The 20,349-nt window shown below is 37.4% G+C and overlaps 4 protein-coding genes across 5 annotated transcripts; 1 reads left to right on the top strand and 3 right to left on the bottom strand.

Annotated features, from left to right (window-relative positions):
* The first annotated feature begins 1,253 nt into the window (after nt 1-1,253).
* On the top strand, nt 1,254-3,458 carry LOC140775507 (NAD(P)H-quinone oxidoreductase subunit S, chloroplastic). Its single transcript, XM_073118852.1, has 2 exons — nt 1,254-2,075; nt 3,186-3,458. The coding sequence occupies exon 1, from the start codon at nt 1,384-1,386 to the stop codon at nt 2,062-2,064; it is 681 nt and encodes a 226-aa protein (XP_072974953.1). The 5' UTR covers nt 1,254-1,383; the 3' UTR covers nt 2,065-2,075; nt 3,186-3,458.
* A 2,684-nt stretch (nt 3,459-6,142) lies between these two features.
* Nucleotides 6,143-7,182, bottom strand: LOC140776052 (germin-like protein 5-1). Its single transcript, XM_073119606.1, has 2 exons — nt 6,926-7,182; nt 6,143-6,829 (listed from the first exon to the last, which is right to left on the bottom strand). The coding sequence occupies exons 1-2, from the start codon at nt 7,047-7,049 to the stop codon at nt 6,288-6,290; spliced, it is 666 nt and encodes a 221-aa protein (XP_072975707.1). The 5' UTR covers nt 7,050-7,182; the 3' UTR covers nt 6,143-6,287.
* Nucleotides 7,183-9,026: 1,844 nt separating this feature from the next.
* On the bottom strand, nt 9,027-10,427 carry LOC140776059 (germin-like protein 5-1). 2 transcript variants are annotated; one of them, XM_073119617.1, is made up of 2 exons: nt 10,237-10,427; nt 9,027-9,768 (listed from the first exon to the last, which is right to left on the bottom strand). In XM_073119617.1, the coding sequence occupies exons 1-2, from the start codon at nt 10,352-10,354 to the stop codon at nt 9,227-9,229; spliced, it is 660 nt and encodes a 219-aa protein (XP_072975718.1). In that variant the 5' UTR covers nt 10,355-10,427; the 3' UTR covers nt 9,027-9,226. The 2 variants fall into 2 exon arrangements, with proteins under 2 accessions (XP_072975718.1, XP_072975717.1); XM_073119616.1 differs by having other exon boundaries at nt 10,234-10,425.
* Nucleotides 10,428-12,170: 1,743 nt separating this feature from the next.
* LOC140776043 (uncharacterized) lies at nt 12,171-18,728 on the bottom strand. The gene is made up of 5 exons (XM_073119590.1): nt 18,142-18,728; nt 17,658-18,059; nt 15,667-16,278; nt 14,855-14,982; nt 12,171-12,671 (listed from the first exon to the last, which is right to left on the bottom strand). The coding sequence occupies exons 1-5, from the start codon at nt 18,601-18,603 to the stop codon at nt 12,668-12,670; spliced, it is 1,608 nt and encodes a 535-aa protein (XP_072975691.1). The 5' UTR covers nt 18,604-18,728; the 3' UTR covers nt 12,171-12,667.
* Between the last annotated feature and the right edge of the window lie 1,621 nt (nt 18,729-20,349).

Raw genomic sequence — 20,349 nt, 5'->3', positions numbered from 1 at the left:
ATCCATTAGATCTTCATAGAGATACAATACTTGACATGCCAACAAGATTAAGGGTGTTTTTTTTTATCTATAGTATTGTTATTAAAGTCGTTATAATTACTGTTATATTCTTCAAAATATTATATTTAACATTACAATTATAAGATTCATATCATTTCATTTATTCTAATAGATCATGAGCATATAATTAATTGTAAAAAAAAGAAAAGAGATTAGCACTCTCAATATGTAGATATTAGATAATGATGAGCTCATCCCTCAGTGAAAATTATACCAAATATCAATTCTAATGTCTACAATTTTTTTAAATTATTTCATTAGTTAAATTTAACTTTAAATTTGAAACAAGTCGGAAGTTATCTAATACTAGGAATTAGATCATGCTCCAAATATCTTAATATATTTTATATTATCAATGGCATACAATTAACATTATATTTGGTGGAGAAAGGTGAAGTATCTTAGTCATTTATATATACTTCTTAACTTTTAAGAGCTTAGGAATATTCCATGAATATTTTTCAGTTAAATTATTCCATGAAATATTTTTAAAGTTAATAAAAGTGATATTTAAATAGTCCAATAATTCTAACTCCACTGGTACTATTTCAAAAAATATAGTGGATAATTAAATATTTAACATGTGTTTTTTTTATTATCCACCGAGGTTTTAGCTGTCTAGTTTAGACGATCTGCTCTAAGCCATTGCGTTGTCAAGCTGTCCTCTAAACTACCGTGCTGTCGAGCCGTCAATTGAATCAAGATAAGCTATCAAACTACTAACCATTAAATAATTTTTCCATAATATTATTTGAGGTTGGAGTTGAACTCATGACCAAGGAGCACTAGAGTTGGTTGGTATATTTAACATGTTTTTGATAACAATCATGCACAAAACCCTAATATTAGACATGGTCTCCGTAATTCATCTAAGGAAATTAGAATAAAAAGCATATCCTACAACCTACAACTAAAAGCATACAGACTAAAAGGGTAATCGAAGGACTAATATGTAAAATGTACAAAAACAATCTTTTCTAAAATTGGCTATATATAATAATATCAGTTATAGCGCACCATATTATTTAATATAAAATATTATAAAAATAGTGATATAAAAGGATATTGAGCAATTATATAATAATTAAAAATACTAGTAGTATTTTATAATTTATCCGTATCCCGTCCGTTTTGTTCCCCCACCCCTATCAGGCTCACTCATGACTCATCGCTCCAAAATTCCAAAATAGCACACGCAACTACGCGAGGATGTGTGGCAAGAGTGCATGACATCTATCCTTCTCGATCCATCCATATTCCATACCACCTTACTTTAGCCTTCGGATTTCGTTACAGTCAAAGAAAATCTCTGCAATCCTACCTATGGCGTCCTCCGTTCCACTCCGTACTCTCCCGAACCCTTTCTTCTCCAATCCATCCTCCCTCCTCCGGAAGCCCATTTCCTCCTCCTCCTCCTCCCTTCGGTCTACCACCGTCTTCCCCTCTGCCAAGTTCCAGCTCTCCGAGCTCTTGGGCGGCCGAGGCCTCTGCAATGGGGAAGCAGGCCTCCGGAAGGAGCTCGAGGTCTCCCCCTCCATCTCAGACCCCGCCTCCCCTTCCTCACAACCCCAACAAACCCCTTCCCCCTCACCCCTCTCCGACGCCGGCGACGACGCCTTCGAGAAGGAGCTCATGGGCCTCACCGGCGGCTTCCCCGGCGGCGAGAAGGGCCTCCGAACCTTTATCGAGAAGAATCCACCTCCTAAAAAGGACGAGGAAGCCGAATTGGCCTTCTCTGGATCGAAGAAGCCGACGCCGCCGGAGCTGCCGCTCTTCTTGCCGGGGATGATCGTGATCGTGAAGAACCCTAATAATCCTTTCTACATGTACTGCGGGATTGTGCAGAGGGTCACAGATGGGATTGCCGGGGTTTTGTTTGAGGGCGGGAATTGGGACAAGCTCATCACTTTCCGTCTCGACGAGCTCGAAAGGAGGGAGAAGGGCCCGCCGATGGTTAATCCCAAGTCTGCCATTATTGAACCCATTGTACAGAAGTCGCCGTGAGATATCCCGGGGTACCACTTCTTTGAGTTATTGTTGTGGCTTTCTCTTTTACTTTATAAAGTTTATATGAGATTATATATCGTTTATGTTGTAACTATTCAATTGAGATGATTAATGAATGGTAGAAACTCTATTTGTACTGTCAATTACACCTCGTTTGCTTGTTTGGATGCAGAGGATTCGGCAATCTTTATGAGGTCGTGTCCTAATTGTTCAGTTTCTGCTTTAATTTTTCCCTTTTGTTGAAAAGAATTTGTCATTTTACTTGGATAATTCACTATTCTCATAGAATTTCTATGGTATTCTGGCTGATTATAAGTTCCTTTTCTGTTCTAAGCTTGGTGGCTGTACTGAAGGAAGTGTTAAATACTGGGAAAATTGAACATTAGGAGCATCTTAGTTGGTCTCCCATCATGAACTTAGGAGGTTCTGCTTCATTCTTGCATTTAAGTAGATCTCTTTCATAGTTAGCTTTATATTTCTCATCTCATAGGATTTCGTGATTGCAACATTCCGATCCAAAGAGGAAGCTCTGCTTTGTTTTTGTCTGATTTCACGTGATTTTCATCTAGTCACAAATGCATAAACTATAACAGGAAAAATTTATGTTGTTCTTGCTTCATAACAATTAGGCATACTTTGTATCCTATATTTTCAATTCCTAAATGTACAAGAATTATAAATGACAGGATATTATGAACCAGATCTGGACATAAAAAAATTATGAAAATTTATATAACAGTAGCTTCGAAAGTTAGAGTTCTAATGATTTTAGTTTCATATAAATCGAAGGTCGAAATAAAAAAATATAAACATGCCCAAAATAATACAGTAGAAAATCCTCTCAGTATTTCTTGTAGATTGTATGATATATATCAAACAAAGAAGTATCAATATAGTTAGGTTAAACAATGAATCCCAAAGAGGGGATACATTAATTGTGAGCTCTCTGAATTCAGCTGTTCCGAGCCCTCTTGAACTTTTATAGAAATTAGCTGGATATGGTATATAATACTGTTGCTTACATCAGATCAAGAACACACACTCACTAATTCCACAGTTTTCTTTTTTCTGTATCATCTATAAAATGACTGAAAACAATGTTAAATATGTTTTTGCAGGAGACAAGGAGAAATAGCTCAAGTAGTCACGATGCATCGGTGACGGTGATACACCAGGAGTGCTATTTCCAGGATTTCATTATGGTGTCAAGATCATGGTGATTTCTTTCTTTCCGTTGTTAGATTGATCTGTATGTAATTGTGTGCTTCTTCCTCTTCCATACTTTTGTTTCTTTTCCATTTCCGTTGCAGCAAGTTAATGTTGTTTGGTAAGAGAACTCATATTAATATGTGTTTAGGTTGTAAATAAGAGGTCGGGCATCTTTAATTCAATTGAGTAATGTCTTCGTTGATATGCTTCAAAACGCCTGCTCATTGGATCTGGCACTTGGTGTTTACATTCATCGTGGTCTTCCAATCATCCATTGGATTTTCATATGGTATAAATTAATTTGGAATCGACAGTTTAGTCCTTTCATTAGGTACATATGTCAATTTTCTTACTTCCAGTTCTAAACAACTTCCATGGTAGAAAATGAAGCTAGCATAGAATTGCATTAATAAGAGTTGTTTTACAAAACACAATCATACTGCAACCAAAAGGAAAAGGAAACAAAAGATTTAAAGATGAAGAAACACAATTACATGCAATAGATCCAACAGACATACAAATAAATAATCAGTCTTGCTAAATGATAATAAAATCCTGAAAGACATATTAACTGCATCAGTGTCCACCAGATATAAGGCAAATATTTGAGCTATATACCTCATCGTCTCCTGCAAAAACATGGCAATAGTTATGTAGTCATTTTCTTCAAAAAAAAATTATGAACGATGAGACGAACAGCATGAGAGTTGTACTTAACATTGAAAGCATTTGGATTTCAAAGCACTCAAACGCAATAACTCATTCCCCTTTATGGATTTTGTTTGTACCACTTTGTCTGGTACTAGTAAAGTAATCTTAAGGCCAGGATTGTCTATTGCAACATCTTAGAGTTCCAAATATATAATTCTCCACGAGACTTAGCAGTATCACGTAGTACTGGTGGAAAGAAAAATAAAATATATATATATATACGTAAAAGATATAATGGCAATTTACAAATAAATAGTAAAAGAAATAAAATCTTTACAGTAGAAGGCAGAAACAAGACGTTCTTGTAAGTTGCAGAGAACCAAGAAGAAACTAAGAAAAGTTTAAGCAGGATGCACCAAATCTGATGAATAAATTTATATATTTCAACCATTGAGTGCATTTTTAAGATTTTGAAAACCCAACACCAAGGAAGAGAAAAATTAAAAGCATATTCTCTCTCAATACTTCGGGATTTGGCTTTTTTTACAATACGAAAGCACAACCAAGAGATGAATATGTATTACTTCTTTTTTCCTTCTAAAGTTCTAACATAAAGTTTACTATCCTAATCACCATCTCTATAATATACTAATTGAACTTCAAACTTTACATTTAAACATTTATAAAATATCTAACACCTTTAGAGCCATTGATAGTGACTCGGGATTGTAAAGCTGTAATCTTAAGAGGGAGATATATTTTCCACTTTTCACTTGAAATGTGGGTTATCTTTTATCTCAAATTTTAGCATAAATCATATAGTCTAACTCTCTCAATGTATGCATATGAAAATGTATGAATATACGTATCATATATAATCTGACCTGTTTTAGTGGATCTAATCTTATTCTTGGATGAGCACCTTGCATCCTTTCTCCTTAAGTTCCTTGATTCTGTACATGGATTGGCTCTTCATGCGAGTCAAGTGTAGTTTTTGAAGGAGCTTGAGGTGTTGCAATCCCTCCTCAGGAACCATCTCCAAATGTTCACAGTCGCTTAGTCCCAAGAAGTTGAGTTTGGGAATCGCTCCTTCCTCTATCTTCCATTCCTCAAGAAAGAGGAGATTAGACAATGTCAGGTACTGCAGCTGAGGGAACCCTCCCGAAGAGCAGGACATGTTCTTCCCATTATACGCTTGCCCATCAAATGAAAGCACCACGAGATGTTTAAGCCTCTCCAGTATTGGCATTGGATCTTCTTCCAACTTGGAAGAGTCTAAAATAGAGCTCTTGAAGGTTTTGTAGGAGGCTGTTGCTATCTGCCGGCCAGCTTCTCTTCGTCAATTCTCCATGCAATGACATCGTCAGAAGTTTTTGGGAGACAAATAATACCTCTAGAGGGATACGATGGATCTTCTTACAAAAGTACATCTTCCTGGATTTGTTCATTTCCTCTGTAGCTGATGGTTCTCTCTTCCATAATGTTGGGCAAATTATCTATTGCTATCTAGTCAATATGTTTGGTAATCTCCTGCTAGTCACCTCTTCCATATTTTTTTGGATTATGCTAAACCTTTACTGGTTATTGCCGTCAAGTGGGTATACTTAACTGATTGAACGGTGGTGGCGGAACACAATAATCGAGAATTGGTTAGAGTTTGTGTTTCTAAGATTTGGAGCAGAACAAGATAGCAGATCAAGGCACTTCTCCAATTAGTTAGCATAAGCATGAACGTGTTTTATTGTTAAGATCTACTGCTTCTTGGTTTTGGTTTGCTTTCAGAAGATTAACAGATCTAATGCTGATTCAGGTTGCTGAATCCTATGATTGACAAATTTACTTTGTGTTTGTTTTGTTGAAGAGATGTTATATATTGTTGATATGTCATGTAACAACTTAAAGCTTGTAGGTTAATTGATTATCTAACATAGTATTAGAGCTATATATTTTTTTTCTTCTGAAGATCACGAGTTCAAACTTTAATAGTACATTTTTATTTTCTAACTCTTAGTATTGCAGTATGGTGAATCGAAAAATCCTGTTATCTACCATCTATATCATTCTTAATTTGATTGTACTGGCTGATAAGAATTATAGTTAGATCTTAAATTGCAGCAAAGATTTATTTATTATATTCTCGATGCTCATTAACCACCTTCTAGTCTTTCATCTTCTGTAGCTTTTCATACCAGCTTAGGAATTTACGTTATGGTAATTGAGGCATAGAAATACTATTATTAGCAAATGATTGGATCAAGAGTCCATAGTAGTGCGAACAACAGCAGGAAATGAGTTACAAACGAAATGAAGAAAGCAACCAGTCCTTGGATTTCTTTTCTTGAGCTCAATGCATCCTGATCTCAGGTCTTCTTCGGCGCGAGGCGGGACTTGATTTTTTCTACCTCCTTGGTGCCTATCTGGAACGCCTTGGTGAGCACGACGTTCGGCACCGGCGGGGTCGAACCGAACAGGGTGACCGCGATGGACTGCGTGCCCGGTAATTGGCTGTTGAACGCCGCGATGACGGCGGCGGGGCCATAGCCATTGTTCTTCTGGAAGTGGACGAGGCCGCGAGGGAAGACGAAGACCTCGCCTTTTGTTATAGTCTTCATGACGAGCTTATTGGCCCCGGTGATGAACCCGACGTCCAGGGAGCCTTCGAGGACGAAGACGATCTCGGTGGCGCGGGGGTGGGTGTGGGGCGGGTTGAGGCCGCCGGGGGCGTAGTCGATGCGAGACATGGACACGCCCAGGGTGTTCAGCCCCGGGATCTTCTCGACGTTGGCGCCGGTCACCAACGAGCCCAAGGTATTGTTGGTGGCGCCGGGCATCGCCAGGCCCTTGAAGAAGAAGTCATCCTCTGTCACATTTGCCTTGCAAGCAAATCCGTTCAACTTTGTACCTGTTGTCAAATGCATAGTAGTATACTTCATTAGTTTGTTAAAAGAAGGAGAATCAAAGATCTAGTATGTTTTGAGAGCATCAGTCTTTCACTTACCGGAGGAAAGATCAGCGACGCAGATGTCTTGGAGCATGTCAGGATCGGCGGCGATGGACGGAGCGACGGCGAGAGAGAGGAGGAGGAGGAGGAGGAAAAGGAGGAAAGAAGAAGACTTGGCCATGGTGCTTGATGGCCTGAGATTGGCTTCCTCCACCTGCTGCTGCTTCTGGTTGGCTTTTAATTGTATTTATGGTTGTGGTTATAAGCCTTTGACTTTTCCTTGGATGATAGAGAGGAGAGTGGGATGCAAATAATAGGAGGAGAGTGGATAGTATATATAACAAGGGTGGGGTAGAGATTTGTGGATTGGAGTGGAGGAAAGTTTAATGTGAGAATGAAGGCATGAAAAAGGCCTTGCTAATTAAGTAAGAAATGACTTGGAGGAATTGTCTCATTTATTTTATTTTGTAATTGATGGTGATATGCAGTGATAAAGAAGAGATGGATTAATTGACTAGTAGGAGTTATGAAGAGGTGTTTTGGAACTAATTTATGACAAATTAATCCCTGCTTCTATTCTTTCTTTTGTGGTGTGTTGTTAGACCTTTCTTTTTCTATTTATTTGCTTAGGATATAGATTGCTTGGCCATGTTGTCATATACCAACTTGATATTATTTTTGATATAGGGAACAGTGTTTGGTAGCTCTTCCTGCAAATCCAAGACTGGAGACCCTATTTTGTGGAGCGAGCTTTGTAGTCCTACATAAATGGGGCTTCTTTTTTATTTCAAGGATATGCTGCAGTTATTATAGTTCGATTTTTTTTGTTGTGATGATAAATGAAGCTCTTCTCCTCTATGAAATAAAGATATCATTAATGTGTGGGTCCAGTCGTATTATCTTTTATTAGTCAATATGGTCAACAAGGCCATGAGGGCGTCTTGAACGTGGACTCGATTATTGATTATATTAGTACTCTAACTCATAATTTTTAAAATTATCAAATTAATTATATTTTCAGGAAAGCTAATCTGCTTGTCAACTGGTTTGTTAATCATGGTGTATGTGACATGGTGATTTTCTGACAGCTTTATATCTCCAAGTATTTTGTAATCATGGTGGCTAAATTTTAATACATTTCTTCTTCTTCTTCTTCTTCTTTTTTAAATAAAAGCTTAGTGGATCCAAGATGTGCGGGACGAAGGAATATTATTTACACAATCAGATGCTATGAACCTACTGCATTGATAAGTGTCCCTTAATGGAAAATTATTGATACGTTAATTAATTTCTGCATGCAATAAATGTGTTGAATAGTTTTAGCATGACTTCCAGAATATGCCAGTTTTTATTTGGCTGTAGTTTCATTAATTCATTGAAGCTTGGTACCCAAACCACCGCACCACAGCCTGACACTAACCCATTGGCAATATCACAAACAACCGTCGATCGACTTCCTCGGCAAGACAAGCAACAAGTCGGAGAGAGGGCTCCCCAGACCCACACCCGACGTACTCTTTCTGATCCACTCTGGCACGGGGTACGAGTCAGGCAAGACTAGGTGACCGGGTTATGAAGCAAAGAGTGAGGAGGGAGAGATCTATCACTGCCCACGCCCAGCAGAGGAGAGATGGAGGGGAGGTGGCGGCACTAATGGTGCATCGGCATCGGCTCAGCTTGGAGGAAGAAAGAAGAGAGATGATAGGAGAGATGGGCGTGGTCGAAGGATAAAGGTGGGGTGGAACCAAGCCACCGGCGACGGCGACAAGGAAGACCCTCAAAGGAGAGGAGAAAAGAGCTATCTATTATAGGGTCATAGGATATGCCAGCTATGATTTGATGAACATAATTTGATCATATATGGCCCACTCGACTTAGCCTACAAATTCTACTCAATCAAAAGACAAGTGATGTTTACTTATTAATTTGTTCAGTTCCGTTCTAGTTCTTCTTTTTCTTTTTCTTTCAGTAGCCATCTCGGCGGAAGTAGTCCAATCCATGAAACACATACATTAGAATCCATTACAAATTAATTAGCAATGTATAATTATTTCCTTTTTTTTATGGTATCCAAATGAAACCATTATGTACAGTTAGGATTTCGATCCTGCACATTTTTGCAGTAATTAGATTTGCCCAATCACTGTTAGAAGAAGACTGCAGCAAAGCAAATCATAGAGACGTTTTATTGACAAATAAAATATCAATCAAGAAACAAACTAATGGCGTGCTGCTATGCGCACTCCTGTTATTATTGTTCAAGTCAAAACAACACAATGATCGACCATCACCAAATCATAACACGCACACAACTAACCTAGACATTCATGCATGCAAATCCAATCCTTATGCATGCATCTAGCTCTTCTTCGGCGCCAATTTAGCCTTGATCTTCTCCACCACGTCGTCGCTGACCTGGAACGCCTTTGTCAGCACGCCGTTCGGCACCGCCGGCGTCGAGGTGAAGAGAGTCGCCGCAATGGACTGCGTGCCCGGAAGCTGGCTATTAAAGGCCGCGATGACGGCGGCGGGGCCATAGCCATTGTTCTTCTGGAAGTGGACGAGGCCGCGAGGGAAGACGAAGACCTCGCCTTTGTTGATAGTCTTCATGACGAGCTTATTGGCCCCGGTGATGAACCCAACGTCGAGGCAGCCTTCGAGGACGAAGACAATCTCGGTGGCGCGGGGGTGGGTGTGGGGCGGGTTGAGGCCGCCGGGGGCGTAGTCGATGCGGGACATGGACACGCCCAACGTGTTCAGCCCCGGGATCTTCTCGACGTTGGCGCCGGTCACCACCGAGCCCATGAGGTTGTTGGTGTTGCCGGGCATGGACAGGCCCTTGAAGAAGAAGTCGTCCTCCATGAAATTCGCCTTGCAGGGGAATCCATTCACCTTCGGGCCTGTGTTTGATTAACTAATTGTTAGATAATTAGTTCACCATAATGCTCAATAAGCTATCAAAAAAGGGTACACTATGGATTTGAGTTAATAGGTGCATGAATACTCTTTAGATTACTTTTATACAACTAAAGGTTACAATATTAGTAATTTAATATATGAAAAGATATATGTACCCTTAATTGTCAAGAATATATGTAAATAAGAACAGAAGTTTTTTATATTGAATGGTTAATTAGGTTTGAGAAATTGAGAGGCATCCATGTAAAAAATAAAGATATTAAAGAATATCAAAAACCAAGTGTTCACAACTTCAGGAGAGCATACATAAATGAGAGATTTTAGAAGGGTATACATTAAAAAAGATTAAAAGACAAAGAAAAACCATCTTCTTGTACTGCTTCTATATATAAGTAGTAGGAGCTGTAGAGTAGCTAGAGGAAGCAAGAGTGTCATTGTTAACTTACTACCGTTGAGGTCGGCGACGCAGACATCTTGGAGCATGTCGGGATCGGCGGCGAGGGAGGGAGCGGCGAGGAGAAAGAGGAGAGGGGAGAACAGGAAGAGGAGGCAAGAAAACTTAGCCATGGTGTGTTCCTTGATAGGGAGATGTCTTAGAGTTAAGAAGGGGAGAAGAAGGATATATATGGAGTTGCCGGGATGCATTAAATATCGCAGAAGGGGGTTAGTATATATAATAAAAAAGGGAGAAAGATAATGTGAGGTTGTGTGCTGATTGCTGAGGGATTTGACCACGAATAGTTGGAACGTCGATATGTTTATATAATCTCCACTTGTATATATTCTTTAATAAGGGTGTTATTAATTTTGTCCTTATATTTTGTCTTCATCGTGGCAACTTGATATCATTTGGATAAGGAACAAAGTCTGTAGAGTGGTAGATGTATTATTGCGAGATCTGGGAGCCTATAAATATACTAAAAAGTATAAGGATTCAATTTTTTTTCCCCATTCTTAAAGGTATGCCAAGGGTATTTTTCATATATCCACTTGCTGTATGTAGGTATTGCACGTAAATAGACATCTTAGAAGTATATTAATTCATTATCTAAAAGTTAAAACTTTTGGGTCAATTAACTGTCGAATATATATTATTTTTCACAGTCGAATCAGATTAACTTGACTTGCATCTGCATATATTCATTCACTAATACAAATTAACTTTTAAGAGTTTGGTTAATGAAGAAGTATTTATGTATGTATATATATATCATTAGGTCCGCTAGTTTGGGATAACTATTGGACAGGTAGACCATCTATTTTAGATACCAGTTGACCTTTCCCACTACTTTTATTAACTCTTTAGGCTTGTATTAATTTATTAGGATGCTTGAGGGGATAAGATTTTTATTTTTCCAGCTGATTTTCGTTGTGAGGAAAGAGGATATGCTCCTTATATTCCATTAGTCAGTGAAACATGATTAAGGAGTTCGTTGAAGTTGATTGGAGCAACAACAACAACAAAAAAAGTAATCCTGGCTGTTAGTCAACTGATCATGATTTATGGATCAATTTATTATGGCTAAATACCAATCGATCTTCCAATATAGTAGAATCCTGGCTGTTGGTCAACTGATTGCATATCCATGATGCAGGCTCTCAAATTGGAAGAAATCTCCACTTCTTTTGGTCTTCTCCTCCCAAGTTCCATAATTGGAAGTGTTGGAGTCAAAGAGATGATCGTGGAATACAAATGTATTTAAGACAGAAAGGGGTGGTAGGGTTGGATAATGTTGATTTTTACTCCTCAGATCCGCACTTGGTAGGATTGGAGATTATGTATGCATACATATATCCATATTATTATCACATGGATCTTCATGCAACCACCTTTCAATCATTATTATTATGAGTATTTTTTATTATCTTGGCCCAAAACTATCTCGCCCTTGATTTAGTCTTCCTTTGCATGTCTGGAAGTAGCAAAGTTCGTATATTATTTTTCTATGACAACTTGAGCATAATCAAAAGCCAACTCTGTCATGATCAAAAGCCAACTGTGTTGATGTACTATTAATTAAACCATATACAAGAGCATTGCTAGATTTACTAGTTGATTTGGAATCCTATATATAGTCAGGGTTAAATCTGAAATAAGGATATGTTGTAAGATTATTAGTCTTCGTATCCCAAATTATAGCAGAAATGCAATAAATAACTAGGCAATACAACACAGTCATCTAAATGCCACATAGTTTGAAAAAGCGACAACTGCGTCCCAAAATGATCACCTCGTGGGCTGACCAGGTCTCAATGACTCAAATTCAATGTGGCATTTAAGCCGGAAGACGAGGGAGAGACAACTTGTCAGACGCCTCACCTACTGAGAATTAACTTGCAAGCTTTTCGAGTAGATGAGCAAGACGGGCGAATTATCCAGTCGTAGAATCCAACCCAGCATTGCATTATTTTAACACCACTCATATTCCAACAGGATGGACCACAGGATCGAGAACTAGATACAAGTCGGGATATTAATAAAGGAACAAAAGCTCTGGAGGTAATCTTAGAAATATAATCAAGGTTACATAAAAACAAGGACGCATAGTATTCATTTGTCAAAACTGCATGGTACATCGGAGTATCGAAGGTTGGCCTTATGAAGGAAAAGAAAAGGGCAACAATTTGTCAGTTCTGGCGTCTTCACTTCTGCTCCCAAGTATGAAACTACTAACGATAGTGCCTGTGTATGATAGATATTGTGCTCCAAGAAAGCTATCTTACAAAATAGTCTGCTTTCCCCACGGGGATTCTCATTGACAAACAAGGGAGATCTGGAAGAGTGACTGAAGCTGCAACATCCAGTCGATGTATAACTTACTTTCTGAGCTTTAACATAATCCCAGAGATGAGTTTCAGCTTCATCGGCCATCCTGCAAGCTACCTGTTATTTGGAACATCTTTATCAGCTCCTTCGTTAGCGTCTCAAATCAATAATGCATTTTAGCAGAAAAAAGGAAAGCAATAACAACTGACTGACTGCATCTAATATGCAACTGTATGGAGATATGAACGAACTTGTACATTTTACATATACTATGTCCTAAAACTTTTGTCTAGAAAGGGCCACGGTATCCAACGTAACTGCCAACAAGAGGCCTTTGAAGCTTCTGTCACCTTCTGTGGTATTTGCAAAAATAATGCTTTCTAAAGACTTCAGCTTGAGCACAAGTTAGTTTCCAATCTTCCAAACTTCTAATCCATCATATTAAGATTTCACTTTACACTGGTCATATGATCTATACAATTTTCACTATTTATACTAGAAGATCATTTGTTGCCTACTTATTCAACCCTTCACTGATGGAAGGTGACAAGCAAATTTAAATGTTAATATGCCTACCTTGGGATCAAGGCAGCAGCCATATAGCCTGCTATCTATTGGGTGTCATAAGTGATGAAGACCACTTGAATTCACTAGCTAACAAGGTTTATCGTAGCATTCATGTTAAATCAGTCAAATCATAAAACAAGAAAGAAAAAGCAAAGGAAATAATTCCTTGTGAGATGGCTCTCGTGCACCAAGAGAACAGATGACTGCTTACGTACTAACACTCAACAAACCTAAAATAATGCATAAACAAAGAGCTAGCAGTTTTCATCATGTCACTGGGGATCAGCATCAGGTCTATTTTGCCTCCTAATTTAATAGTACAACAGAATTCCTCCAAGTGACTATACTGCATGACCATCCAAACTCTTCTAGCCTTGCAGTCCTCTTTACAACTTGAATAGTTCACACCAAAAAACACTAGATAACCTACTCAAATCAATTCAAAATACTTTCAATCTGAACATCTCTACTTGACTCATTATTAATTCGTCTGTTGAAGTTATATTAGACATATTTCTCTACTCATTCCTTGGAAAATAACCATATGAAGAAGCTTTCCTTGAATATACCAGCCTATTTGAAAAAAAGTAACATAATGGCCACAAGAATGACCTTAGGCAACTAATATCAAAACATAATATTTGCACACTTATATTAATAAATACTAATTGTTTGACCCCCATTTGGAATTATTATGATATTATCATGACGGGTATATCACTCTAGGCATAGAAGTTGTTGCTCAGGTCCTGAAACCCAACAAAATTTCCAAAGTTCCAAACTTAAGTGCCAGTCTTGAACAAATTAACTCAAACCTACTAGGACCAAAATCAACCATATCACATAGGAATATCCAATGTCATACACACAATAATGGATAACATACATGTGAAAATTATACAGAATTTAAGTTCCCAGACAACTTTAATAACTTAGCTATCCAAAAAATTTGCCAACCATTGAACTACACAAATAGCATACTCAAAATACTTAAAGCCCATTATTATATAAAAGAATATTTTAAATAATAATTCTGATGCAATCTTTATGCAGCATTGACTGAAAAGCCAATTTACATACCAGTGTCATCAAACTTCTGGACTAACAACCTCCAGTGATAATAAAGAATAAAAGAGCAAACTAAAGCACTAAACTTTTATTTTTGCTTGTTTCTTAACTATTAATCAACTCAAATTAGCAAAACAATCAATTTCACCAAAGTTCGCCTTAAAAGTTAATGCTTTCAATAGTCTTATGATAGTAGAGAAGTTCAGTTTCACACTTAAAACATGACTAATAATAATTGAAGAGAATGCGAGAAAAAGCTGCATGTAAGTTTGTTGAAGTTCATAAATTATGATTAAAAAAAAAGGCAAAAGGATTGGTACAGAGAGATAAAATGGGCATAGCATTCTCCGTACTTATGGTGAAAGAATTGATTGGCAGAACAAGTTAGATATAAAGCTGGTTATCCATGATGTTCCATACAAGGATAAATCCACGAGGATTTTGGTTCTTTAAACACAGTTGACAGATCTCAAAGACGAAAACAAGAGAGGAAATTATGTTCCTCATCATCAAGGCTACCAACCACCATACAAACAGATACCATCGCCAAGATACAAACCCCAGAATCCCACTCAAAAGTCAGAAAAGAAGAGAAAAGAACTCGGTCCATCTTGATTTCAAAAGATTGCAAATAGAAAAAAAAAAAATCAGCAGTCAGGACTTACATAAGGTGGATTGAAGATGGTCCTGCAACAGCAATAACCTTCTGAGCCTTCTGAGCTTCACACTTGTACAAACCTTTCAGTTCCTTCTTCGTCCTTCGTGCTTCTCTCCTCTCTTCTTTTACGGCAGCCTGTGAATGCAACAGTTACAGTATGAAAACTAGATCAAAGAAGAAGTACCAGCAAGTTATCGGTGAATATATGAAGAAAACTTGAATTAAAGTGCGGCCAAATGAAGAAATATGATAGATATACAAACTAAGATCCACTAACAATCATCACAGCCAATAAATCTTCCCCAAATATCCAGTCCCATTTGGGAGGAAAAAGAGAATAGCTGTACACTGGTCGATATGAATGCTGAACAGATATACCCGCACTGAGAAGTCAGATCTGATATTTACAACTATCAGCAAACTGATATTATTTAACAATTAGCCATCCATGAGACAGAAGAATACAAGGTCAAGTCAGATCATGGACATTAAAATTTTGAACTTAAAGTCAATCTGTGATGCCCTTAATGCTTATCAAATAATGATTGCTTCAGATGATCTTAAGTGATTGTTTTTTCATTTGTGGCATAATTCTAGACAAGCCTAAGAGTACACTCAGCTAAACAAGATTAGACATCTACCATGTATCTTAGCAGGTCTTTCGTTTCCGTTCACATCCTCCAGACAAAGGGCAACAGATGATTACAGTCATTAAGTCAAACTACTTCAATTCCATTTCTTTTTTGCATCTTAAGTTGTGATAAGTGATAAAATAAAATTAAAGAACTAATTGACTCCAAATCAAATCTGAGAAGTGACCTTCCGTTCTTTCTTTTCCTCCTTTGACTCTCCTGTGTGCACTCTTCTCTTTGGCTTCTCACTGCTGGAAGTGACTAAAGTATTTCCTTTCTTTGCACTCTCAGTATGTTTTTTCTTCTGGGGTAGATAATCCACTGGCAGCATCTCCTTCCCTCGCAGAGTAATCATATCATGTTTTACAGTTGAGTCTCTAGAGAAAACTTTTGGGAATCGTTTTTTAGGATTTCCTGGAGCTTGTATTTTCTCAGGGTGATTGTCAAGGTTTGAAAAAGTAGAAACGATAGTCTCACAGTCCCATACTTCAGATTCATCGCTACTTTCGTCAACAAGTACAACCTCTTTATCGTCCTCACTTTCATTTAAGTACTTCTCAGCATATTCTGCACATCTACGAATCACATCAGCAGATGCATCAAGCTCTGCAACTTCGCCTGACTCTTGTTGTCCATGCTTAAAGTCCGCTGGAACTCTGTACTTGTCATCAAGTTCGAAATCTTCAGTGACATACTCTTTAAGTGCATCTTTAAGCTTATTGGCAAGTGATTCATGTTCTTCTTCAATATAACCAGCAACATCGTTATCACTGTCATTATCATATTCTCGCAATGTAAGCTGAAACGACAGAAAAATAATATAAGTGAAGGAGACAGCAATGGACCAGTAGGAAAGTAATGCATCAAAACCATCAAGGTAGAAGATCAAGGAGAAGATGACATGTTTATGACAACATAACAGAAGATAATAATTTCAAAAAGATAAACTATCTGAAATTTTTAATAAGACAGTAGGACTGGCACTATAAGCTGAAGTTTTTTTTTATGGAAATCTGATAGTACATATCCTCATACTGGATTCCAGATTATGAAAAGGAAAATAATAATTGATTTGCTATACTACATAAATACTTGCATCAAGTCATTAGCAAAGATATAGGCATCAGAAAGTCAGTAAGATACAAATGCCAAAAGGTCCCACTGAGTCATGATAGATATTCAATTCATATCAGGAAATACCTATGATCTTTTAAAGCATGATAATTAAGGAGGGTTGAGTAGGTATGACTAAGCTTGACTCAAATTAAGATGTGCCGAGCTTTAATCAATCTTCTAAACCTCAAAATTGATTCCAAAATGAACTTAGACACACTTTGGCTCAATCAACTGTGGTTCGATAAATTTATAAAATTATGTATACATTTAAGATACAGTAAAATTTGAATTCAGTATCAATACAAATTAATCAATTATGCACCAATACTTATGCAGGATTTAATTCAATTTTGATAAATTTAAACTCAATAAAATCAAGTTTGAAATAAACTCAATTGAAGCCAATTTTAGTTAAGTGCTTGACTAATCAAGCTTGAACCATGCTTTACTTAAATCCATCTCAATACAAATGGCCTGTTAAGGCAAAATAAGCTTCACACAGAACTCCTAAACTCCAAATTAATTTCAAGTCAATTTTGATCAAGTCGACTAAACTCTTAACCATATGAACTTTGATTGCCTTATAATTATTGCTCTACGAGTAACCTGTCAACTAATCAAATAGGGGCTACACAATTTTCAGTCCATGAAAAGAAGGAACACTTTTAAATTCTTCATGGCCATGACAAATGAAGTCAAAAAAGTTCTCTCTAGTCTGCAACTCCCTGAAATCTGAACTGTAAGAACCAAATATATGATTAAAAAAGGAAACAACTCAGGAATATACTAATATATGACAAAATATCGTGTCCCAAAAAAAATGGCAGTAGCATGCTCGTGATAGTTAACAATGTTGTATATGGTTCTGTAATAAGATTTACTCATGCTAAGATACTACCTAGAAGATGCGATTATTGCAAATACAAAACTGTATATGGATGCAAGAACAGTTGAACTTCTCCTGCCACATCGAGATGGTTGATATTTTACAGTCATCATCTTTGTTAACTTTCCTTAGTTAGGTTTAACTTACATTTTCAGAGGCAAACAAAAGAGGCTCACCATATCAAATTGCTCATCCAGAAGTCTTCTAACTCTTTGCTTTGCACCATCTTCTAATTCACTGTCCCCATTACCTCTCTCAAAAACTTCTTCTTTTTGGGCATCATATCTCCTGTCACTTCTAAACAATTCTCTGTTCTCCTCCTCTTCTTCCTCTTCCACCTCATCTTCCTCTTCTTCAGGACAATTAGCTTTAATGACAAAATCCTCCTCTAAATCCTCCACATCAGAACCAAACCGTGAGAGATCATCATCATCAAGAAGCTTAGCCACATCCGGATCCACCGCTCTCTGAACCTTGACAGCGGCCGTCTTTGAAGCAACAGCATATAAGGAATCCCTATTCGATTCCTCGTCCTCACAAGCATCGCCACTAATTCGCACTCTAGAAGCATCATACGCCTACGTACATGCAACCAAAACGTAAGTAAAACAACAGATCAAGGAAGAAATTATATTACTCGATCGTAGTAACTGAAAGCACCTTAACATCGAGAGGAACACGATCGAGCTTAGCTCTAGGGTTGTCGAAGTAGGCGGAACCACCACCGGCACCATTGATCTCCCGCAGATGGACGAGGTAGTTGTATCCGTCGTCTGGGAGCCCTAGCTCCAGAATATCCCTCCTCACGTTCTCGGGAAGCCCTCCACGGGAAGGGACGGCGGCGGCGGCGGTGGCAGATGACCACGGCACCGGAGCGGCGTCCTCGGCATCCCCCGGCGCGTCGGCAAAGATAGAGGATCCTTCCGCGTCAGCGTCGTCGCCGTGGTTTCCATGCAACTCGTCGAGGAGACCGGGGTGGACGGGGAAGGGGTTGTTGTCCACCCTGACGAAGACGCGGTCGGCGGCGGCGGCGGTGGATGAGGAGAAGGAGGAGGAGTCGCGAGCGAGGAGATGGAAGGTGGCGGAGTTCTTCTTGTCAATAAACTTCTTCTTACGACCCATCGGGATCCGTCTCTCAAACTCGTGTATCAATCGGCGGTGAAGGAGAGGTTTTTATTAGGGTTTTGCTACTCTCCTGTCCGCTTGAGGAGTAGGAGACTGGAGGAGGATTGGGAGAAAAATAACGGCTGCGGATGGCTGTTTCTTTTGTCCGACCCGTTATGACCATTTCATAGATAGGGGTGAAAACTGATCGGATACGGATCGGATCTGTATCCATATTTATGTTCCGATACGGATTCGAATATGGATATTAGACTGATAGCAAAATTTAAAATCATATCCTAACTAAACGGATATAGATAATTTTCAGATAAATAATCAAATCTTAAACTGATATTGATTGAACTTAAATAATTATAATATTTTATGTATATTTAATTAACATAAAATTATTAAGAGTTTTACAACAAATAATTTTTTTATATATCAAATATATAAAATTAGAGAAATTAATCTCTATAAATAATATATAACATATTATTAGTAACAATATTAATGTTTACTATTTAAATAAGCAAACTAAAAACTGTAAATCATTTAAAAAAATATGCGGGTAAACGGATATCCGATATCCGTATCCGAATCTAAAAAAATATATCTGACCCATATCTGAATCCGTATCCGAATTTTTTTCAAAAATTCTATCCATATCCGAATCCGTGTCTAAATCGAATAGAAATTTTTTATCCAAATCTGATCCGAATCAGATCGGATAGTGGGTCGGGTCAAAGTTAATCCGACCCGTTTTCACCCCTATTCGTAGGGCGTAGGGATATTTAAATAAAGTAAGCCGCCCTGCCCAAGCCCGAGACAGTCTGATTTGGACCGATGCTGGGCCGAGCCCAGCATTGTAGCAGTAGGAGGTTTATTATTTTATTTTATTTCCCTTTTCTATTAGTTAGTTATTTAATGGTTGAAGGTAATTCAAATCAGATTTTTTTTCTTCATAATTAATTAATTTGTGAATAATGTATACTATGTAGAGTGAAATACATATAATATATTTACCTTTGTTAAGTATAATTATTATAGAGATTAGTATAGTTTGATTCTAGATAATTATATATTTAGACATTATATGTACAATATTGTAGACTGAATTAGTATACTTAAATTCAAATATGTTTCTATATATATAGGTATTTGTATTAAAGTGGATGATATAATGAAGGTTTAAAGTCTATTGTACTAGAGTTTCGAGCGTTTCAATAGAAAACCTAATGCTGATTTGACTTAGATTTATATTAATATTTATTTATCTTATCTCTAAGAGACTCAGTAGAGAATCTTTAAAAAAAATATTTATCTTATTTTAAGAGATACTTATCTTTTAGAGGCCATTAGATATTACTTCTTTAATTTAGATGAACATACTAAATTATTCTTATTTCAACATGTCTATATTAGATCTAGAAGAGCTATGCCTTGAGAGTAACTGAGTTTTGAAAAACTTATCACAAAAAGTAGTATATCGCTAGGTATTAGCAAACAAGATTGGTATAAATTGAGTTATGAAATCGGTTGGTGATTTGTAAGATTCTTAATGACTGCTACAGGTTTAATAATTGATTTTGATTTAGATTTGATCTTTTTATCCCTTTTGGAGTTTTTCCGTATAAAAAGTTTTATGTTTGATAGTCTTTCCATAATTAATTTTTTATATTTTATAATTGATAGCGTATAATAGATCTCATCTTTTATAACATTTATTCGATCTCTTTGTTTCATCCCTGTCATAGTTCCAAC

The sequence above is a fragment of the Typha angustifolia genome, chromosome 14 (assembly GCF_048772165.1).
Source record: "Typha angustifolia cultivar Huaian chromosome 14, ASM4877216v1, whole genome shotgun sequence".
Lineage (NCBI taxonomy): Eukaryota > Viridiplantae > Streptophyta > Magnoliopsida > Poales > Typhaceae > Typha > Typha angustifolia.
Note: the sequence above shows the minus strand (reverse complement) of the source record. Positions and strands in the feature narration are given on the sequence as shown.

Coding starts and splice junctions, on each gene's coding strand:
- LOC140775507 (XM_073118852.1), top strand. CDS start 1,384: ATGGCGTCCTCCGTTCCACTCCGTACTCTCCCGAACCCTTTCTTCTCC.
- LOC140776043 (XM_073119590.1), bottom strand. CDS start 18,603: ATGGGTCGTAAGAAGAAGTTTATTGACAAGAAGAACTCCGCCACCTTC. Junction 18,060..18,141: donor GTGTTCCTCTCGATGTTAAG/GTGCTTTCAGTT, acceptor GCATGTACGTAG/GCGTATGATGCTTCTAGAGT. Junction 16,279..17,657: donor TGGATGAGCAATTTGATATG/GTGAGCCTCTTT, acceptor CTGTCGTTTCAG/CTTACATTGCGAGAATATGA.
- LOC140776052 (XM_073119606.1), bottom strand. CDS start 7,049: ATGGCCAAGTCTTCTTCTTTCCTCCTTTTCCTCCTCCTCCTCCTCCTC. Junction 6,830..6,925: donor CGTCGCTGATCTTTCCTCCG/GTAAGTGAAAGA, acceptor ATTTGACAACAG/GTACAAAGTTGAACGGATTT.
- LOC140776059 (XM_073119616.1), bottom strand. CDS start 10,354: ATGGCTAAGTTTTCTTGCCTCCTCTTCCTGTTCTCCCCTCTCCTCTTT. Junction 9,769..10,233: donor CGTCGCCGACCTCAACGGTA/GTAAGTTAACAA, acceptor AATCAAACACAG/GCCCGAAGGTGAATGGATTC.